The sequence below is a fragment of the Nymphaea colorata genome, chromosome 11 (genome assembly GCF_008831285.2).
Source record: "Nymphaea colorata isolate Beijing-Zhang1983 chromosome 11, ASM883128v2, whole genome shotgun sequence".
In the NCBI taxonomy this organism is placed as follows: domain Eukaryota; kingdom Viridiplantae; phylum Streptophyta; class Magnoliopsida; order Nymphaeales; family Nymphaeaceae; genus Nymphaea; species Nymphaea colorata.
Window position 1 is genome coordinate 9067333 of NC_045148.1, and position 17461 is coordinate 9084793.

The following is a 17461-nucleotide window of genomic DNA, read 5'->3' on the forward strand; positions in this document are numbered from 1 at the left end:
CCGCGCCGCTAGCGTTATGGCGTCGGCGCCCTTCTCATCACCGGTGGCAACAAGAGCACAGGAGGCAGGGGAAGGGTTGGACTTCAGCAGAAGCCGAGCATCATGAGTTCCGTGTTCGTTCGGCCATGAGTTTTTTTCTGTACGATGGAACTAATATTCCAGAGCTACAGTAAAACACAACCAATTCAATAACTTTTGATAGTTTGGAAAGGTGGGAACGGAAAGAAATTTCAAGAAATCCCTTTCCGAGAAAAATGAAATGGGGAAGTTTGTGTATATTCATATTTTGATGTGTGTTGGGATTGAAAAATGTTTCCTGAAAAGTTTATTTTTTAGTTTGATGGAATGGAAAGAAAATCAAATTGTGAAAACATGCAAGACCTAAAAATTTTTGAAGCCTATATGAAATTTGTCATGGACGGGCTAATTTTTCATTTTCGCCTTTGTTTTTCTCTCTCCTATCTTCCTTCTTTGCAACATCACCCTGCTCATTCCTTCTGAATTCCTGCAGCCTTCTCCTGCGATAGGCACCTTTCAGCAATGAGACGGCTGCTGTCGCCGAAGTCTGAGGAGAAACCCAACACCATTTAAATTGGGCTTCCATTTTTTTACTTTATTTTCTTCATTCTGCTAGAAAAAAGTAGCGCGGTGGCCGTCGTCGTCTCTGAGCCAAGACTTTAATTTTTTATTGACAACTCAAACTTTTGCTATACTTTTCATGTTTATTTCCTTTTGAGACAATTTCTTTATCTTATTTTGTTTTCCTATAATTTTTTCACATTTTTGTTGTTGCATATCATTTTGTTGTGTGCATACACACTTACAGTTGCAGCTACAGTTCGTATATTATTATACTTTGAATAGTTTTATGTTATTTTACACACACAAATACTTGTGCGTGTATATAACTATATATATGTGTATATCTATATATATTAATCTTCTAAAAATTATAATAAAAACGAGTTTTGCGGCAAGTAATGGTAAACTGTGATTTCTTTGAAGATTTACATTTTTTAGTTACATTAGAAATTTTTAGGTTCTATTTTAGGATTTTAGTTTTATAAATTACACTTGTGTTATAGGGCATGGATATTTACTTGTAAGTTTTCTTTTTCTTTTTTCCTTATATAGCTTGTAAACTTTGGTTGTCCAATTTCATTAACTTTGAACTTTGCAACTTTGTATTATGTTTATTGCCATCTTATGAAGTTAAGGTAGTTATGTATGATGCGCTTCAATTATTTTATTGTTACAAGTCGAAAGTTATATATAGGTTTTTTTTCATTGAATAATTCGTCGGTTTTTCATTGTAGAGTTCATTAGACCAGAGCTGTTAATAGATTAAAAGGCACGGTGTGCGTCAGGATATTTCTTCCGACCTTCCTGCTAGTGGGGTATTTTCTTCCATTATTTTATCTGTTTTGGAGTTTTCTGTGCGCCTTCTTCCTTCCATTTTTTTTTTTTTTTTGGGTGTACTCCTTGTTCTTTGGTCAAGCATGTACCTGACTGGATCGCACCACTAGAAATTGTCGTTAAAAGGCTGCAACAGCATCACATTCCTGCCCACCTCAATGACACATCTTAGGGGGAAGCGTTGTCACTTAGACCTGTCGCTCACCCAAACTGTGTTTGATTCTGCTTTATTTTTTCTGACATCCTCGATGCTTGCTAGTGGATGTTCAATGAGAAGCTTGAACTTGAGCTACACCAATATTTACAGCTTGCCGTCGTCTATAGGAAACCTCGCTCAACTTCAAGAGCTTCGTTTGGCGGGTTGCGAGAACCTCCAGTCTCTTCCTCCGCTCCCTTCTTCTCTACATGTTCTTGATGCTGGAGACTGCAACAACTTGAGAACGATATCGGACATTTCAAACTTGAAATCCTTGAGGGAATTGATACTCAGTTCCAGCCTGGAGAGCATCGCCCACAACTTGGAGACATCAGAATTGCCAGGTCCATGTGTCGGGTTCAGCCTTCATGACAAGGGTCTTTAAGGTGCGTTCTAGTTCCTCCAAGCCATGGTAGTTTTGCCGGCTTTCTTTTTATTGCTTGTGTTGTTGCTCTGACTTAATTAATGGGAGAAGGTTCTGTTTGAAAAAGCTTTTACAGTTAGGCGACAAATATAAAAACTAATGGTATCCAGATCTCTACTTAAAAAAAAAAGAAGAAAAATTGAATGATCAGCTTGTATTTGGCGAAAATTGAATAATGAGCTTGTATTAGGCAAAAGAATGTTTTCTGGAAAAATTGAGGCCAGTTGAGTATAGAGTATGTGGTTATGTTTGAGTTGTTAGGATATTGATGAAAGTATATTAACAACAAAATAAAAACTTTTACAGTTTGGTGACAGAGTATAAAAACTAGTGGTATCCAGATCTCTACTTTGGAATGATCAGCTCGTATTAGGAGGAAATTGAATGATTTTTTTTTTTTTTTCAAATGAGGCAAGTTGAGCATATGGTTTAGTAAATAGACAAGAAGAAGAAATATGTATATATAACGATTCCGATCATGCAGAAGTACCTCCAACAGCATATGCTTTCTCAAAGGCTCAGAAAATTAGGTCCTGTGGAACATTATATTCCTTTTAGCAAGCATAAATTGAATAAAGAAAAAATTATGTTTATATAAGAAAGTATTATGTAAAAAGTATGTCATAATTTAGGTCGCTCAGCTGGGAACCAGCATTATCATCAAAATCACGAAACTTGGTTGATTAGAATTTAATCAACGGCAAACTCATTCACATTTCTGGGGATTCAAGAGTGATATGTGCCAGCTTTTGACAGTTCCAAAACATAATTTAAGGATTTTTTATATATTTTTTTATTTTCGAAAAATGATTTTTAATATTTTTTTTATTGAGTGACAACCGATCTAGCTAAATCGGCAGATTCATTACATTGGCACCCCTGTTGAGTTAATTCACAAAGCGAAAGTCACAATTCTGCGCAGAACCATTCTAAGTATAAAAAATATAAAAGCAATAAAAAGTGTACATCCAGGCTTACAAACATAAATTCAAAGATGCAGTCTCAGTGATTTTTCGAAGAATTTCATGGCACTCCTTATTTAATTACTTTCGTATTTTTGCGCTTTCCAAAAGCGCGGATAATAAACATCAGGCAAAGAAAAAGACTCTCCAAATGATGAAACTAGTGAACAATTATGGAAGAATATATGTTCTCTTTGTCTTGAATCTGTGGCACTCGTTCTTTGACTAGGCAAATTCTTCCAAGGTTGTCGCATTATAAAAGAGTGTCCCATGACTTCGATTTCCTTTCATTGCCCTACTTATTTGGTGGTCGTGTTTTACATTACACCGGTTGGGCAATTGTCAACAACAACCCATAAAAAAAATTATTTTGATATTGATATTTGGTACAAATTTTAAAATTAGATATGCCAACTTAAAAAAAAAAATGTAAAATATAAACTGATAAGAAAAGTGTTCACCTAATTGATTTCGTATTAATTTAAAAAAAAAAAAAACTAGCAAATGATGGCACTTAGCTTGGGCTTGACTTATGTGCAGACCTACTGCCAGGTCTGAGTGTCCTGGTAAGACTCTGGAGTTTGAGTAACAAGAATACAACTGAGCAAGGGCCGGCGCTCACATGGAACAGGTTTGTGGATTGGATTATCTCAACATGGCTGTGGCTATATATGCAGCAGTGCTTTAATCATTCTGGGTGCAGACATGGACCCATGCTCACCTGGGTCGAGCCCAGTTTACACTGCAGTGTCTTGCATTCCACATATAAAACAACACTCTTAAAGTGGGTATGGTAGGTTCGATATTTGCCAAGACATGGCTAAAGAAATAATTCATTATCAAAGCCAATGGAAACTAATCACATGTCTTGAGCAGTGGCCTCGACATGTCTTTCGCATTAGCAATAAAATTGGACTAAAACTAGTTTTTAGGCTATCTGATTGTTTAAGGGAATGCGTCAAGACTTCTAAATTCTATCAGTAAGAATGCATTATTTGAGATCATATATATAGTTATATATTTTATTATAATTAATAATATTTATATATTACACTATACTACAAAATATGTTTTTAGGTCAGGCAAACTCTTGGGCTGGGCCTTACGCGGGCAGCGCCCTGCCAAAGCCTGACTTTTCTTTTATGGGGCCAAGCAGGTTTGAGCCTATTTCCTTCCATCTTACCATGCTCATGTTGAAACACAACGAAATCATAAATGAAGAAAAGAAATGGATTCACAATTAAACACTAATGACACAAGCACATCAATCTTGACTTCTAATATGTGCAGGAATCTGTCAGTTTCTCCGGTCGACCTACCAACTACTTTTCTTCGCAAGTAAATTTGCAATCGTCCACAGCTTGTCGAATTCATTTTCATGGTATATATATATATATATATATATGTATATATATATATTACATTCCAGGAAGTCAGAATTCATTTTTTTCGTAATTATATTGGCGATGAAGTAGTCTTCACCATAGTCGGCAAGAAGGAGTTGCATACACCAAGGCAGCACATGCAACAGATGCAAAAAAAGAAGTGGGGAGTTGGGGTAATTTGTGAATTTTTAAATAATTCTTTTAACCTTTAACTTTCAATTTTTTTTTTTTGGTAAGGGACTCCCTTTTCGTAGGGCATTCTGCTTATTATATAATTCTGTGCATAATTTTATTGCATACGATTATGCACATTACCAACTTCGTTTTTTGTTTTCATTGTCGGTAGCATAGTCGTATTCATTTACTCAAATTCATGATAACCTATGTTTTGATAAGGGTGTTTTTCATTCTTGAAGCAAAACTTGAAACTTGGGTGTGTTTCTAAAAGTCAGAAATGTTTTTATTGTCCTGGAATCCGTAGAAGCTTTTTGAAAAAAATTCCCAATTTATATCAGATTTATTAAAAAGCTTGTTTCAAAGAAGTTCTAGAGGTGCCCCTCGACCCACTAGTGAGCTTTCGAGTCTTCAGCATACAAGGCTTACGAAAGCATATCCTCTTCCTCTTCTCTTCCAGTAGTCGTTGAAGGTTAAAAATCAAACTCACAAGTCACAAGAGCGGAGGTAATCTCAATCCATGGGCCTCAATATTTGCAGGTAAAGGACGACGTGCCCTTCCCCTCCACGGAAGCCTTATCTCCACTTGATTGGCCACCATAGACGGGTTCCCCCCGCCGTTTCGACCATAAATTTAATCCATTTCCCGGCGAATGTGGCCCTGCAGTCTCCTCGCAAAAGTTAATTTCCAATTTCGGGCTGTCATCTCACGGCCTGACAAAATTGGAGGAGAGAGAGAGAGAGATTTCCATGACGGTAAACATACAAAAGCATAAAGTTGACTGTAGCATCACATCAAGCCTGCGAGGTTGAACCTTCGCCGAAATGCTCCAAAAAATATTTAAAATCGGAACGATATGCGCACAAAATGAACCAATGCATAATTGCTGTGGGCTTCATGCAAACGATCAGTCGTACCATTTCCGGCATAGAAGAGAATGGAACCTCCCTTCGACGATGAAGGAAAGAGGAGAGATGTAAACGGCAGGAAGGGAAAAGCGGCAGAGCCATCGTCATTTTCATCTCCTCCGAAGACAATCGACAAACCAAGATACGATGTCTTCTTAAGCTTTAGGGGGGAGGACACCCGGAAGGGCTTCACCAGCCATCTCTACAACGCCCTTTGTCAGCGTGGAATCTTCACTTTCATCGACAGTGAGGACTTGGAAAAGGGCGAAAGGATCGAAGAGCTGTTCAATTACATAGAGGCATCGAAGATCTTTGTGGCTGTTCTGTCCAAGGGGTACGCCGATTCGAGATGGTGCTTGAGGGAGATCACCAAGATGGTGGAGTGTGGAAGGCTCATCATTCCCATCTTCTTTGATGTCGAGCCTTGGGATGTTCGAAAACACAGTGGCCCTTTTGAAGCTGCGTTTCAAAAGCACGAGAGTAGCGCGAGAGTAGGGGAAGAGGATCTGAGAAAGTGGAAGGATGCGTTGGAAAAGATTGGATACATCAGCGGTTACACTTACAGTCTCCAGAATGATACGAATGGGTATGTGGTTAATTTCTCTCTATTTTTTGTCTGCTCTCAAGCACTATCTCATGCTTCTTGTGTGAATTAGGCGTAACAGTAAGTAACGCCAAAACCCTCAAGGCATTATCTCAAATTAATTGCAGAGGCTGTTATTGAGCTGTCTTTTTACATGGTCTAGTAGTTACTTTAGGCACGAATGAAATGATATTTTAAGCAATTAAGCCATAGTGGTGCTCAGATCTAAAATTACGTTAAAACTTTTAAAAATTTTAAAAATTAAAAATGAGAGGAAAATAAAATAAGTGACAAAATAATAGCATGAATATAAAAAAATAAGTAGATTTGTAACAAATAAAAATTAGAAAATAAAAAAACTATTTGGCAATAGAAAAACTGAAAAAATTAATAATGTGAACAAAAAAAAAACGTTAACAAAAAAAAAGTGTTTTTTGCGTTTCTTCATTTTAACGTTTTCTTTTCAGAAAACTACATTTTTTTATGTTTTAAATGGCAATTTTATGTACCACATTCCTTTTACTTTTTTTTTTTTTTGAAAAAAAAAACTCTTTTTTTGTGACTATGCAGTCTTATTAAAAATGAACTATGGCGGATCAAGATCCTTATTTTTAAGTGAAAAAGAACGTTCAAGGCTTGGTGTGTACTTGTCAGTTCCAATTTAGGAACACACTATGTTGCTTAACTATGATTGTGAAATTGCAGGAACGAGGCACATCTTATACAAAACATTGTGGAACAAATTTCACGCACATTAAATAAAAATGCACGGCCCATCACCGAGCATCTAGTTGGAATGGATTCTCATATTGGCAAAATGTACAGGCTGTTAGATCTTACAGCTAAGGAGGTTAAGATGATTGGGATAGTGGGGATGGGAGGCGTCGGAAAGACGACTATTGCCACTGTTGTTTATAACAAGCTACTCTCAGATTTTGAGGACTGTAGCTTCATTTCCAATGTCAGGGAAAACTTTAAACAACATAATGGCGGTGTAGCCTTACAACAGAAACTAATCAAAGACATCTTAAAGGTGAAATGTCCACACGTAACTGACGTCGAACGCGGAAAAAGCTTGTTCGAAGAAAGATTGAGTTCCAAAAAAGTTCTGATAATTTTGGACGATGCCGACGACAAGGAACAACTCAAAGCATTGGCTGGAAAAAGATATTGGTTTGGTTCAGGAAGTCGGATAATTATCACGTCAAGAAATTCCAGGGTGTTACTTGAGCATGGCGTAATAGAAGAAGACATCTACAGGCCTGAACTCTTGAATAAGAAGAATTCATTCAAGCTGTTCTACTCATACGCGTTCCGTGGCGTCCGACCCACAGAAAGTGAGTACGTTGAGTTATCAAAGGAAGTTGTTAAAGCGACTGGTGATCTGCCTTTAGCTCTGACAGTCTTTGGGTCGCTCCTATGGGGAAGAAATATAAAACAATGGAAAGAGCTTCTGCAGAAGTTGAGATTAGTTCAAAACACTAATATCGATGAGAGGTTGAGGGTAAGTTATGATGGCCTTGAAGAAAATGCCAAACAAATATTTCTTGACATTTCATGTTTCTTGATTGGCAAGAAGAAAGAATATGCAAGTTACATGTGGGAAGACTGTGGCTTGTATCCGGAAACGGCAATCATTGAGCTTCAGGAAAGGTCGCTCATTAACGTTAATAAGCGTGATGAATTTGAGATGCATGATCTTTTACGTGACATGGGAAGAGGCATAGTAGCTCAAGAAGGTGAACCTTTGCACCGGAGTAGACTAAGGACCTTGGGTGACTTACTGAAGAGCTTGGCGTATAAGGTCTTCACCTCTCTCTTTCTCTGCCTGTGAAGTAGACTAAGAACATTCGCAGCACACGTATGCCAAAAGAAAATAGTGGATATTTTTGAAATGATTGCAAAGTAAATGTTTGTTTGAGTCTTTTCATTTTTTTCAATTTCCTTCGTTTCTATTTTCTGTGGTGCTTTGTCCTCAGGATAAGCCGAGGATGGCGGAAGGCATTGTGGCACTGGGCTACACCAAAGGCATTGTGACCAAACGGCTGGGCTACACGAAAGGCATCCTGAACACACCAGCAGTTTTAAGTACTCAAGGTTTTGTTGGTTTCTCTCATCTTAGGCTTCTCCATTTGTATGGATTTGCATTCAAAGGTCAATCTCTATGTCTTCCTGAGAGACTGAAATGGTTGAGATTGAAGGATTGCAAATTCTCCATCTCTGTCCTTCATCGCATCTCCAAATGGCTGTCTGGTGCCTCCAACCTTAATGCCATCTCTATCCTTGAACTCATCCATGTGGATGATGTGGATCGAATTCTGATGGAGATCACCTCATCCAGCAGAAAGGTTGGTTGTTTCCTTATTATTTTCTATCAATGATAGTTCATGCCATCTTTGATGAAAAACACAAAGTCACTAATAACTTTTCCTTTCCACCACAGGCCTTCGATTCATTGAAAGTTCTTCATCTCGAATCTTTGGAGATGACCAGGACGCCAGATTTCTCCAAGATGAAAATGATTTGCTTGAGGAAGCTGACGCTGAAAAACTGCGAGATGCTAAAGGAAGTTGATGGGTCTATAGGAAGCCTGAAGAGTTTGGTACACTTGGAGGTGTGTTATTGCCATACTCTGCAACGGCTGCCTGACAGCATATGCAAGCTAATATCTCTTGAGACCCTTATCCTTATCGGTTGTAGGAGGCTTTCTTCTGTGCCTGAAAAGTTGGGGGACATGAAATCACTGAGGAAGCTTTGGGCTGAGGACACAGGCGTACGTGCAATACCTGACTCAATAGGTGATCTAAGCAACCTGCGTACCCTTTCTCTCAATGGAAACTATGACCTCGAAAAGCTACCTGATTCTATGAGGACGCTGGACTCTCTAGAGGAGTTGTACATAAACCATTTTGCAGAGAGGTTGTGTTACCATTTTGACCACGACACTTTCAATCTAATGAACCTCGACTCAAAACTGCACATTGGATACGCTGAACGCTTCGAGTGGCTCGCTGGATTACCGAACTCATCTTTTGAGAAGGTAAAAGAGTTGACAATTAAAGAGCCGCCTTCTTATAGTGGCCGACTGACAATTCAAGATCATTCGATCCAAGAGCTGCCTCCCTATCTTGGCCGACTGACAAACCTGGAGGCATTGTCCATACGTTGCCCCAAGCTCAGAGCTCTACCCGAGTGGCTTGGACAATTGCTGAAGCTCAATTCCTTTGAACTGGAATCTGACAGCTTGGAAGCAATGCCTGTCATGGCTGGAAGGATGTTCGAAAATCTTAGGTCCCTCGAGCTGAACTGTCCGGCACTCAAGCATGTACCTGACTGGAGCGCATGTGGATGTTCAATGAGAACCTTGAACTTGAGCTACACCAATATTTACAGCTTGCCGTCATCTATAAGAAACCTCGCTCAACTTCAAGAGCTTCATTTGAAGTCTTGCAAGAACCTTGAGTCTCTTCCTCCGCTCCCCTCTTCTCTACATGTTCTCGATGCTCGATACTGCAACAACTTGAGAACTACATCAGACCTTTCAAACTTGATGTCCTTGAAGACATTGAAACTCGGTTGCTGCAGATTGCTCCAGGACTTTTGCGGCCTGGAGAGCATCGCCCACAACTTGGAGTCGTTAGAATTGCCAGGGCCATGTGGTGGTCTATCGGGGTTCAGCCAGCTTAGTCCTGCCTTCATGACAAGGGTTTTTAAGGTGCTTTCTAGCTCCTCCAAGCCATGTTAGTTTTGCTGGCTTTCTTTTTATTGTGTGTGTTGTTGCTCTAACTTAATTAATTACTCTGAGAAGGTTCTACTCATAGACCAGACATTTTTTTAGACTTGCTCCAACTTGGATGGGGGGAGAGGCGCCTAGGCCATGGCCCCACTCTGGTCAATGAAGAAAAAAAATTTTACATTGAAAAAACAAATATTTTTTAATCACCCCATGTATTTTTTGAATCTAAATTCAGTTTAGCCCTATCCGAATCTAAAAGTTGGACTGATTGAAGGTGTTATATGTATATGATGAAAGTATATTCACAACAAAACAAAAAAGCTTTTGCACTTAGTTAGGCGACAAATATAAAAAATAATGGTATCCAGGTCAAGAATGAAAAATTGAATGATCAGCTTGTATTAAGTGAAAATTGAATAATGAACTTGTATTAGGCAAAAAGAATGTTTTTTGGAAAAAATAAGGTCGGTGGAGTATATAGTATGGGGTTATGTTTGAGTTGTTAGAATATTGATGAAAGTAGATTAACAACAGCATATGCTTTCTCAAGGGCTAAGAAAATTAGGTCCTGTGGAACCTTCCTTTTATTCCTTTTAGCAAGCATAAATTGAATAAAGAAAAAATTATGTTTATATAAGAAAATATTATGTAAAAAGTGGGTCATAATTGCGGTCGCTTGGCTGGGAACCAGCATTATCATCAAAATCATGAAATTTGTATATGGGTGCCAAAGCAATAGTCACAATTCTGGGATGAACCATTCAATTACAAAAAATATAAAAGCAATAAAAAGTATTCATCGAGGTTTACAAACATAAATTCAAAGGCGCAGTAGTCTCAGTGGTTTTTCCAAGAATTTCGTGGCATTCCTTATTTAATTACTTTCTTATTTTTCACTTTCCAAAATGTATATCGGTGCCAAAGTAATAATGGCTTACTTTTGTGCTGCTTTGATCCATCCTACAGGAGGCAGCCTTTTCATCCCTCGAGACATTTTCTGCAACAGGGCTGTATGGAGAAGCGATTCCTTGTCGTCGTTCTGACCATCATCATCAGCGTTTTTGGATCACGTTTCCAAAAGTGGGAAGAGGAGGGAAACGGCCAACGTGGGTATGGTTTCAATTTCTTGCTTGGCTCCGTGAAGAACAGGAAGGTTCTTTATCTATATCAATCATGGAAGAAGATGGCCATGCCGTCTATCAGGGTATTCGTACTTGTACCATAGGGAGTTTGTACTCCTCCATCAGAGGAGAAGAGATTGCTGAGTACTCGAGGGAAGGCTATTATCTGAGGATGCAGGTATCGGGACCTACGTCATTCCTGAACGAGATCAGTCGACACCTGTTCAATGTTTATGCAATTGTTCGTTACACTTAGTTCGCACTTAATTTTATAGGAAAAATTTCAAGATCAGAGATAAAAGTTTGTCGTTAATCAAAATACACCCAACTTTCTTCGTGATGCCTAAAAAGCGCGGTGACGTTCTCCTGTGGCTCATTTTGGTTTCCATAAATTTATTCCTGTCGAGTTAATTGTCAAATTATCGATTCAAAGATAACAAATAAGTGATCTTGGAAGATAAATTCTCTAAGAGCCACCTTTTGGTAGAAAATATCACTTTGGGATATAAAATAGCAAAAACGCTTCTTTTGAAGATAAAAAATTCTTTCGCCGGTGGAGGGAACAGTGACACCTTATGAGGGGTACTTTTGTTTTTTATCAAAAAATTAATGTGGGCTGCGCTTTGAAAACTTCTTGTAATTATTCTCTCAAGCATTGAGCATTGTTTATATTTTTTTTCTTGTTAAATTAGTAAAATATATATATATATATATGATTTTGTCCCACCAAAGGAACGTGATGCAAAATATGCTTGCCTTTTCAAGTTTCTCTTGCCTAATTTTCTTACTTAATAAGAAAAGAGTTAGCATTATTTGTAGAGATAAAAAGAGGTTTCATGAGAATTAATGAGCTTAGATTTTGTTTCCATTGATGGTAGCACAATCGTTTTCATCAATTCAAGTTCATGATAACCTGTGTCTTTATAATTAGAGTGTTTTTCATTCTTGAAGCAAAACTTTGGAGTGTTTCTAAACGTTAAAAATGTTTTTATTTTCCTTGAATTTGTAGAAGCTCTTTGAAAAACTTTCCCTACTTATATCATACTGTTCAATTGTTTTTTCAGATTTATTAAAAAAGCTAGTGATCCCCAAGGAGTTCTACAAGTGCTTCTTCTAGGCTTTGAATTTTCTTTTTCCTGACGAAAACATACAAAAGGTACCATTTTCTCAAATTTTGTTGTACTTGAAATATGAATTCCCGAAACTTTGTACTTAGTAATATTTAATGTTAACAAAATATGTAAAGCTTTAATTTCCTGATCTGGAGGAGCTTTCTGGATTAATGATTTAAATCTCAATATTCCAATCAAGCATTCATCATCTTTGGGAGCTTCTTTTTCCGATTAGGGAACATGGGTGAGCGATCGTAGAAACCTGTGTTCAAATGGCGGGTCAAGAAATATTTAATGGGGTTTTTGAAGAATACAAATAACGTTTGGTTATCTTCAGCCTTTTGGTGAGCGCTACAAATAGTTAATAAAATCACATCCAAGGGTTTCTGCCGAATCAATGAATCTGCAGATTCACTGAATCCGCATGCAGCTCCGCCAGTTCAGTTGGAATCACCAACTCATTTTTGCATGTTGGTTTCACTGCCACCTTCATTGGGGATTGAAGTGAAACATCCATGAAACCTTCTTTGCCCGTAAGTGATAGAAAATGCGAAAGTTGTTCAGCTAACTGAGAGGTCCTCCAAGATCTCCACCCCTTACGTCGAGCAACACCTTTTCCATTGGGGCTTGAAGTGAAACATCCATGAAACCTTCTTTGCAATGTTGATGGTTTTTGCCGATGTTATTAGAATGAGCTTGAATCAGATGGCAAATTGATTTGCTTCAGTGGCCGATTCAAGTCTACCTTTATAACCATTTTAAAGATATTTCAAGAATTTTGTTATTTGTAATTATTTTGTATACAACTTTTTTCGATTTCTTGTATGGATTTTTTAACAATTGTGGCCGGTTCACGACATGTTCAGATCCAAACGATGTATATGCAAGCCTTGTCCTTTGTCAAATTTGGTCTTGTACATATACATGAAGCTGAAGAACAAGTCTTTGCACAAGATGAATATGATTCAGTGGCTTAGGAAGCGTTTGATGACTTTGAATTTTAAATTCAATAACTAAAATTCTAGAAACAAAATTTCACTTCAAACTGGGATTGGGATGAAAACTTCAGATCTAGTTTCTCTTTGCGTTTGGTAATATGAAATTTTGATTTCAGAATTCAAAACAACGTGTTTGATAAAACAAGAATTAAAATTTAAGAATTGATATATTAAAACTATCATAACATGCAACCTAAAAAAGATGAAAAAATTCTTAAATTGTGAATTCGTAATTCCACTCTCCAGGATAGAATAACCATTCTGGAATTTTTTTATTCAAAAGCAAACCTGTAGTTTTGGAATCAAAATTCTTGTTTCATAACATAATTCCATTTAATTGAAAATGAAAATTTTAAGTTTGGAATTCTAGAATTCCGGTCTCATCAAACACCTGCTAATGAAATTTGCTTTGCACAAGAAGATTGCAAACATTTTGACATACCAAAGATACTTTTGTACATGGCATATAGTTGGACTTCCCATAGCCAAACTTTTTTTTTTTTAAGAAAAAAAAATCCTTTTGAACATGTAGAACAGGTGAATTTTTGGACCACGAAGTATGGATTTGCAACCAAACATGCCCTTATAAGTGTCTTCAGTGTATATTGTCATTTTGTTATTATTTTTCTTCAGGCAGCACCGAATTTGGTGCACAGGGCAACAACAACGTCATAAGAGCTATGTCTTTACTTACGGTCCTACCCATTTTTCAATAATTTGACAAAGGCATCTTTTTACTTTTTTCATGAAACCGATGCAATCTTAAATGCGATTAAAAGGGGACAAATTTTACACCGTGGGTAAAATGGTGGGATTCAACTCACCAAAGTTTTTCCCTCGTGTTTGAGAGAAAGGATGTCTTCGGATACGTTTAAGCCTTTATTTTTCATGACTACTTCCTAGGGCTGTCTTTGGATTGAATTGAGATTGCATAACCAACTAAAATTCCTTAAAAAAAAATCAGATACAAAAGAAAAAAATATCTCATAAAGAAATTGGATTGAAATCAAATTTAAGAAATGACATCGTATCTTGTCCGAATCAAATTCAAATTTAGCAAATGACATCCTATTGGATTCGGGTTCCAATAAATATCCAGTCCGACTTATACTTGAATTGGGACTGAATTTGAAAGTGCTTTTAACATATCATAAAGTGGTTCAGATTCAGATTCGGTTATATATCTAAAAGTCAGATTTAGATTTGGATGCAGAAACAAAGGTTAGATTCAGATTAGATCTGGATTGTGAATTTATATATCATTTTCGAAGGAAGAACCTAGGCGGTGGATGAACTCTCCAATAGAGCCTTCCCAACACAACTCTCGTAGAAACTTAAGAATCCTAAGACTAACCTTTTGTAACCGTCGATCTTGAAGAAATCCGCCGGAACGAAGATCTCCAAGCTGCCCTGTGAGGATCCGGCCTCTCGACACCCATGGGGTTCAGATGAAGGTACCAGTATCTTCTTTGCCTTTCCATGGGAAAGTTGATGCGAGGTCAAGAAGCCACTAGTCGCCGGAGCGCCGAGGGAAATCCTTGCCATAGTCCGTAGGCCGAGTTGGGGAAGGAAGAAGGTAGAAACCGGGGCGAGAGGAGGATGAAGCCTTGGGAAGTTTGGGAGAAGATGATGCCGCTTTCAAGGACGACGCCGATCACCATGAGGGAGACGAGAGGGAGAGAGCACCACGCGGGAAAGGGAGTGCGAAGGGAGGAAGGGGAACACACCTCGGGTAGAGGAGTGCGAGAGAGAGAGAGGAGAGCACGAGAGAGGAGAGAGAGTAAAACTCCAAAATGAGAATCCGATTTGTTGACATCCTTATAACTTCTTCAATCAATTCCTGGAGGAAAATTCACTCGCAGTTGTCTTCTTTTCCTCCTACTTTGCGGGAAGAATGTTAGGCCCATTTAGGTAATTAGATAAAGTTCTTCAAATTGCAATAATACACCATCCTGGTTCAATTGTCTTCTTCTACCTAATACACAAGGAAACTGCACCCAAGTCGAGAGATACCACTCACCAAAGGTTCTCAATTTTCAAGATTTCTGCTCTCGCCTATGATATATGTTTCACTTTCCAAAATGCTCGTCATATTTTTTACCATAGTCAGAAAACGCGTTGTTTTTGAAAAAAAAACACGATAAATTAAATGGCCCGTTTAAAACTTTAAAAAAATGCTCTTTAAAAAAAACATTGAAAACTAAAAGAATGTGTTTTAACGTGTTTTTTCACTTTTTTCATTTTTTTCACTGTTTTTTTTTTTCATTTTTCATTTTTTATTTGTTGCAAATCTACTTATTTTTTGATGTTTTTGTTATTAGTTTCTCACTTATTTTATTTTTTTCTGTATTTTTAGTTTTTTTAATTTTTTAAAAAATTACCATACTTTTCTCGTTTTCTTTTTGTTTTTTTAAAGTTCACCATATTATACTCCAAAAAAACCTCACCGTTTAAAACTCCGAGACATTATTTGTGACTATGTTTTCGAAATATGGCAGTTCAATAGTAATGACGTGGCCATGTTACATGTCAAGCACAAGTAAACTAAATTGGCCTGCCTGCAAGGAAATATGAGCTTTCAAACAATGTTGCAATTGTTATATGTTTAAGTGCAATCACAGCAGTTCAAAATGAACTTTGCTTCATTCCTGGAGAATTAAGAGGACATTTGATTGGTATAAAGGTCTGGTGGACCCAGTCGATCTGGATTTTCGCCTAAATACATCCCAAATCTCGTCTCTCACGAAAGCACTAGTCGAGAGCATGTGCATGGGTATTTTTCTTATTCTTGTTCATATGAAAAAGAAATCGGATTGAAATCCGCACCTTCCACCATTAAGAGGATACTTCCCCGCTGTAAACCATTCCTGTTACAGTTACGGATGTCAGTGGATTGGATTCTAATAGAACATATGATATTTATTTTTTAATGATATTTATATCTAGATTCGAATACGAATTCAGAAAAACCATTTGAACCTAAATTTTAGGTTCATATCCAAACTTGAATTCAAATTTTGAACGGAATTTGACTGATTTTCAAAATGTAAAAGCATTAGGTCTATGATGTTTGTTTAAAAATAAAATCTATATCTGAATCCAATCGGATATTTGTGTATATCTGAACATTCTTTAAAATCTGAATACGATCTGTCTTTTTTATGGGATATTAAAATTTTTCCATAACTGATTTTTCTTTTTTGAAACAATTTGGTCAGATAGAAATCAAATACATTGACATCGATAGTAGTTAGAGGCTCAAAAATTTCTCTCGGACTATATCGTCTCACAAAAAAGAAAAAGATATAAGTTGAGTAAACATCACACCACGCCTGCGAGGTTGCTTTTGCGATGAACCTTCGCCAAATTTTTTCAAAAATGTTTAAAATGCTTGTTTAAAATTTATTTCCTAAAACATAAACTCAAATCCAGCAAACACAAAGAGGTTTTAGAAATATGGATTTTCTTTCCATTTCTTCAATTCCTGCACTAAGTTTACAACTTCTGAATTTTCTTTATGACATCTCTCACTTCACAAGAGTAAATGGTGCATTTGACAGGGATTTGTTGCATAATTCATGAAGGGAAGCAAATTTATTAATGTAATAAGAGCCTGATTTTCATCTGGTAGCCTTCATTAAAGGTTGTTTGAAAGCAGTAACAGTAACAGTGTGTTGCTATTTTATACATTTGCTTGCTTCAAATAATGAGACAGAAACATTTTCTAAACTGTCAAATGAATCTAATCGATTTTTGGGTAAGTACATAAGATAATAATATAATGTTATTGTTCTCAAGCAGCCCCTTAAAAATTTCTAAGCATTTCAACTAAATTTCGTTGATGAAAATTTTAAATAGGATAAAATTTAATTACGTGTGTAGTAAGAAATAGAAACACGACAAAACAAAAACTAGGTGTTCCACAATAAAAAGAAAAGATTGGAGCAGCAAGAGAATTTCCTGATCAATAAAAACATTAAATTTCCATGGGATAGAACCGGCTAATCAAATTAGTATCAGAATCATATGTAAATGGGCAGATAGAAATTTAATGAGTTTTTTATTTTAAAACAAATACAAATTTAAAAAAAACCATAAAAATTAGAAAATCAAAAATAAGAAAAAATTCAAAAAATGTAAAACATAAAAAAAATTAGTCTGTGTTTGCTTAAGTTATGCCGACCCATAATGCTAACAGCATGCTATCAACATCACTCACCTGATGTGCACATTATCAAATGACAACAGGCAAGTATGAATACCTGAACCCCAAGTTTCTAAGCCATTGCTCATATTAATAATCTTGGTTGAGTGGTGGAATTCCTTTTGGCATAAAGGAGACAGTGAACTCAAATGAGGACCATTCTAACAAGTGGAGGAGGCATTGGATGCTGGCGATGAAGGAGGAGAGCCAATAGACAACAGTTATAGCAATTAGTGGCGGA

The 17461-nt window shown here is 37.0% G+C and overlaps 1 protein-coding gene across 1 annotated transcript; it reads left to right on the forward strand.

The window, feature by feature from the left end:
• Window positions 1–1598: 1598 nt before the first annotated feature.
• Window positions 1599–11226, forward strand: LOC116264606 (disease resistance protein RUN1-like). Its single transcript, XM_031644922.2, has 6 exons — window positions 1599–1998; window positions 5098–6052; window positions 6755–7853; window positions 8029–8397; window positions 8493–9764; window positions 10752–11226. Exons 2-6 carry the CDS (start codon window positions 5496–5498, stop codon window positions 11160–11162), a joined length of 3708 nt encoding a protein of 1235 aa, XP_031500782.1. The 5' UTR covers window positions 1599–1998; window positions 5098–5495; the 3' UTR covers window positions 11163–11226.
• Window positions 11227–17461: the final 6235 nt, after the last annotated feature.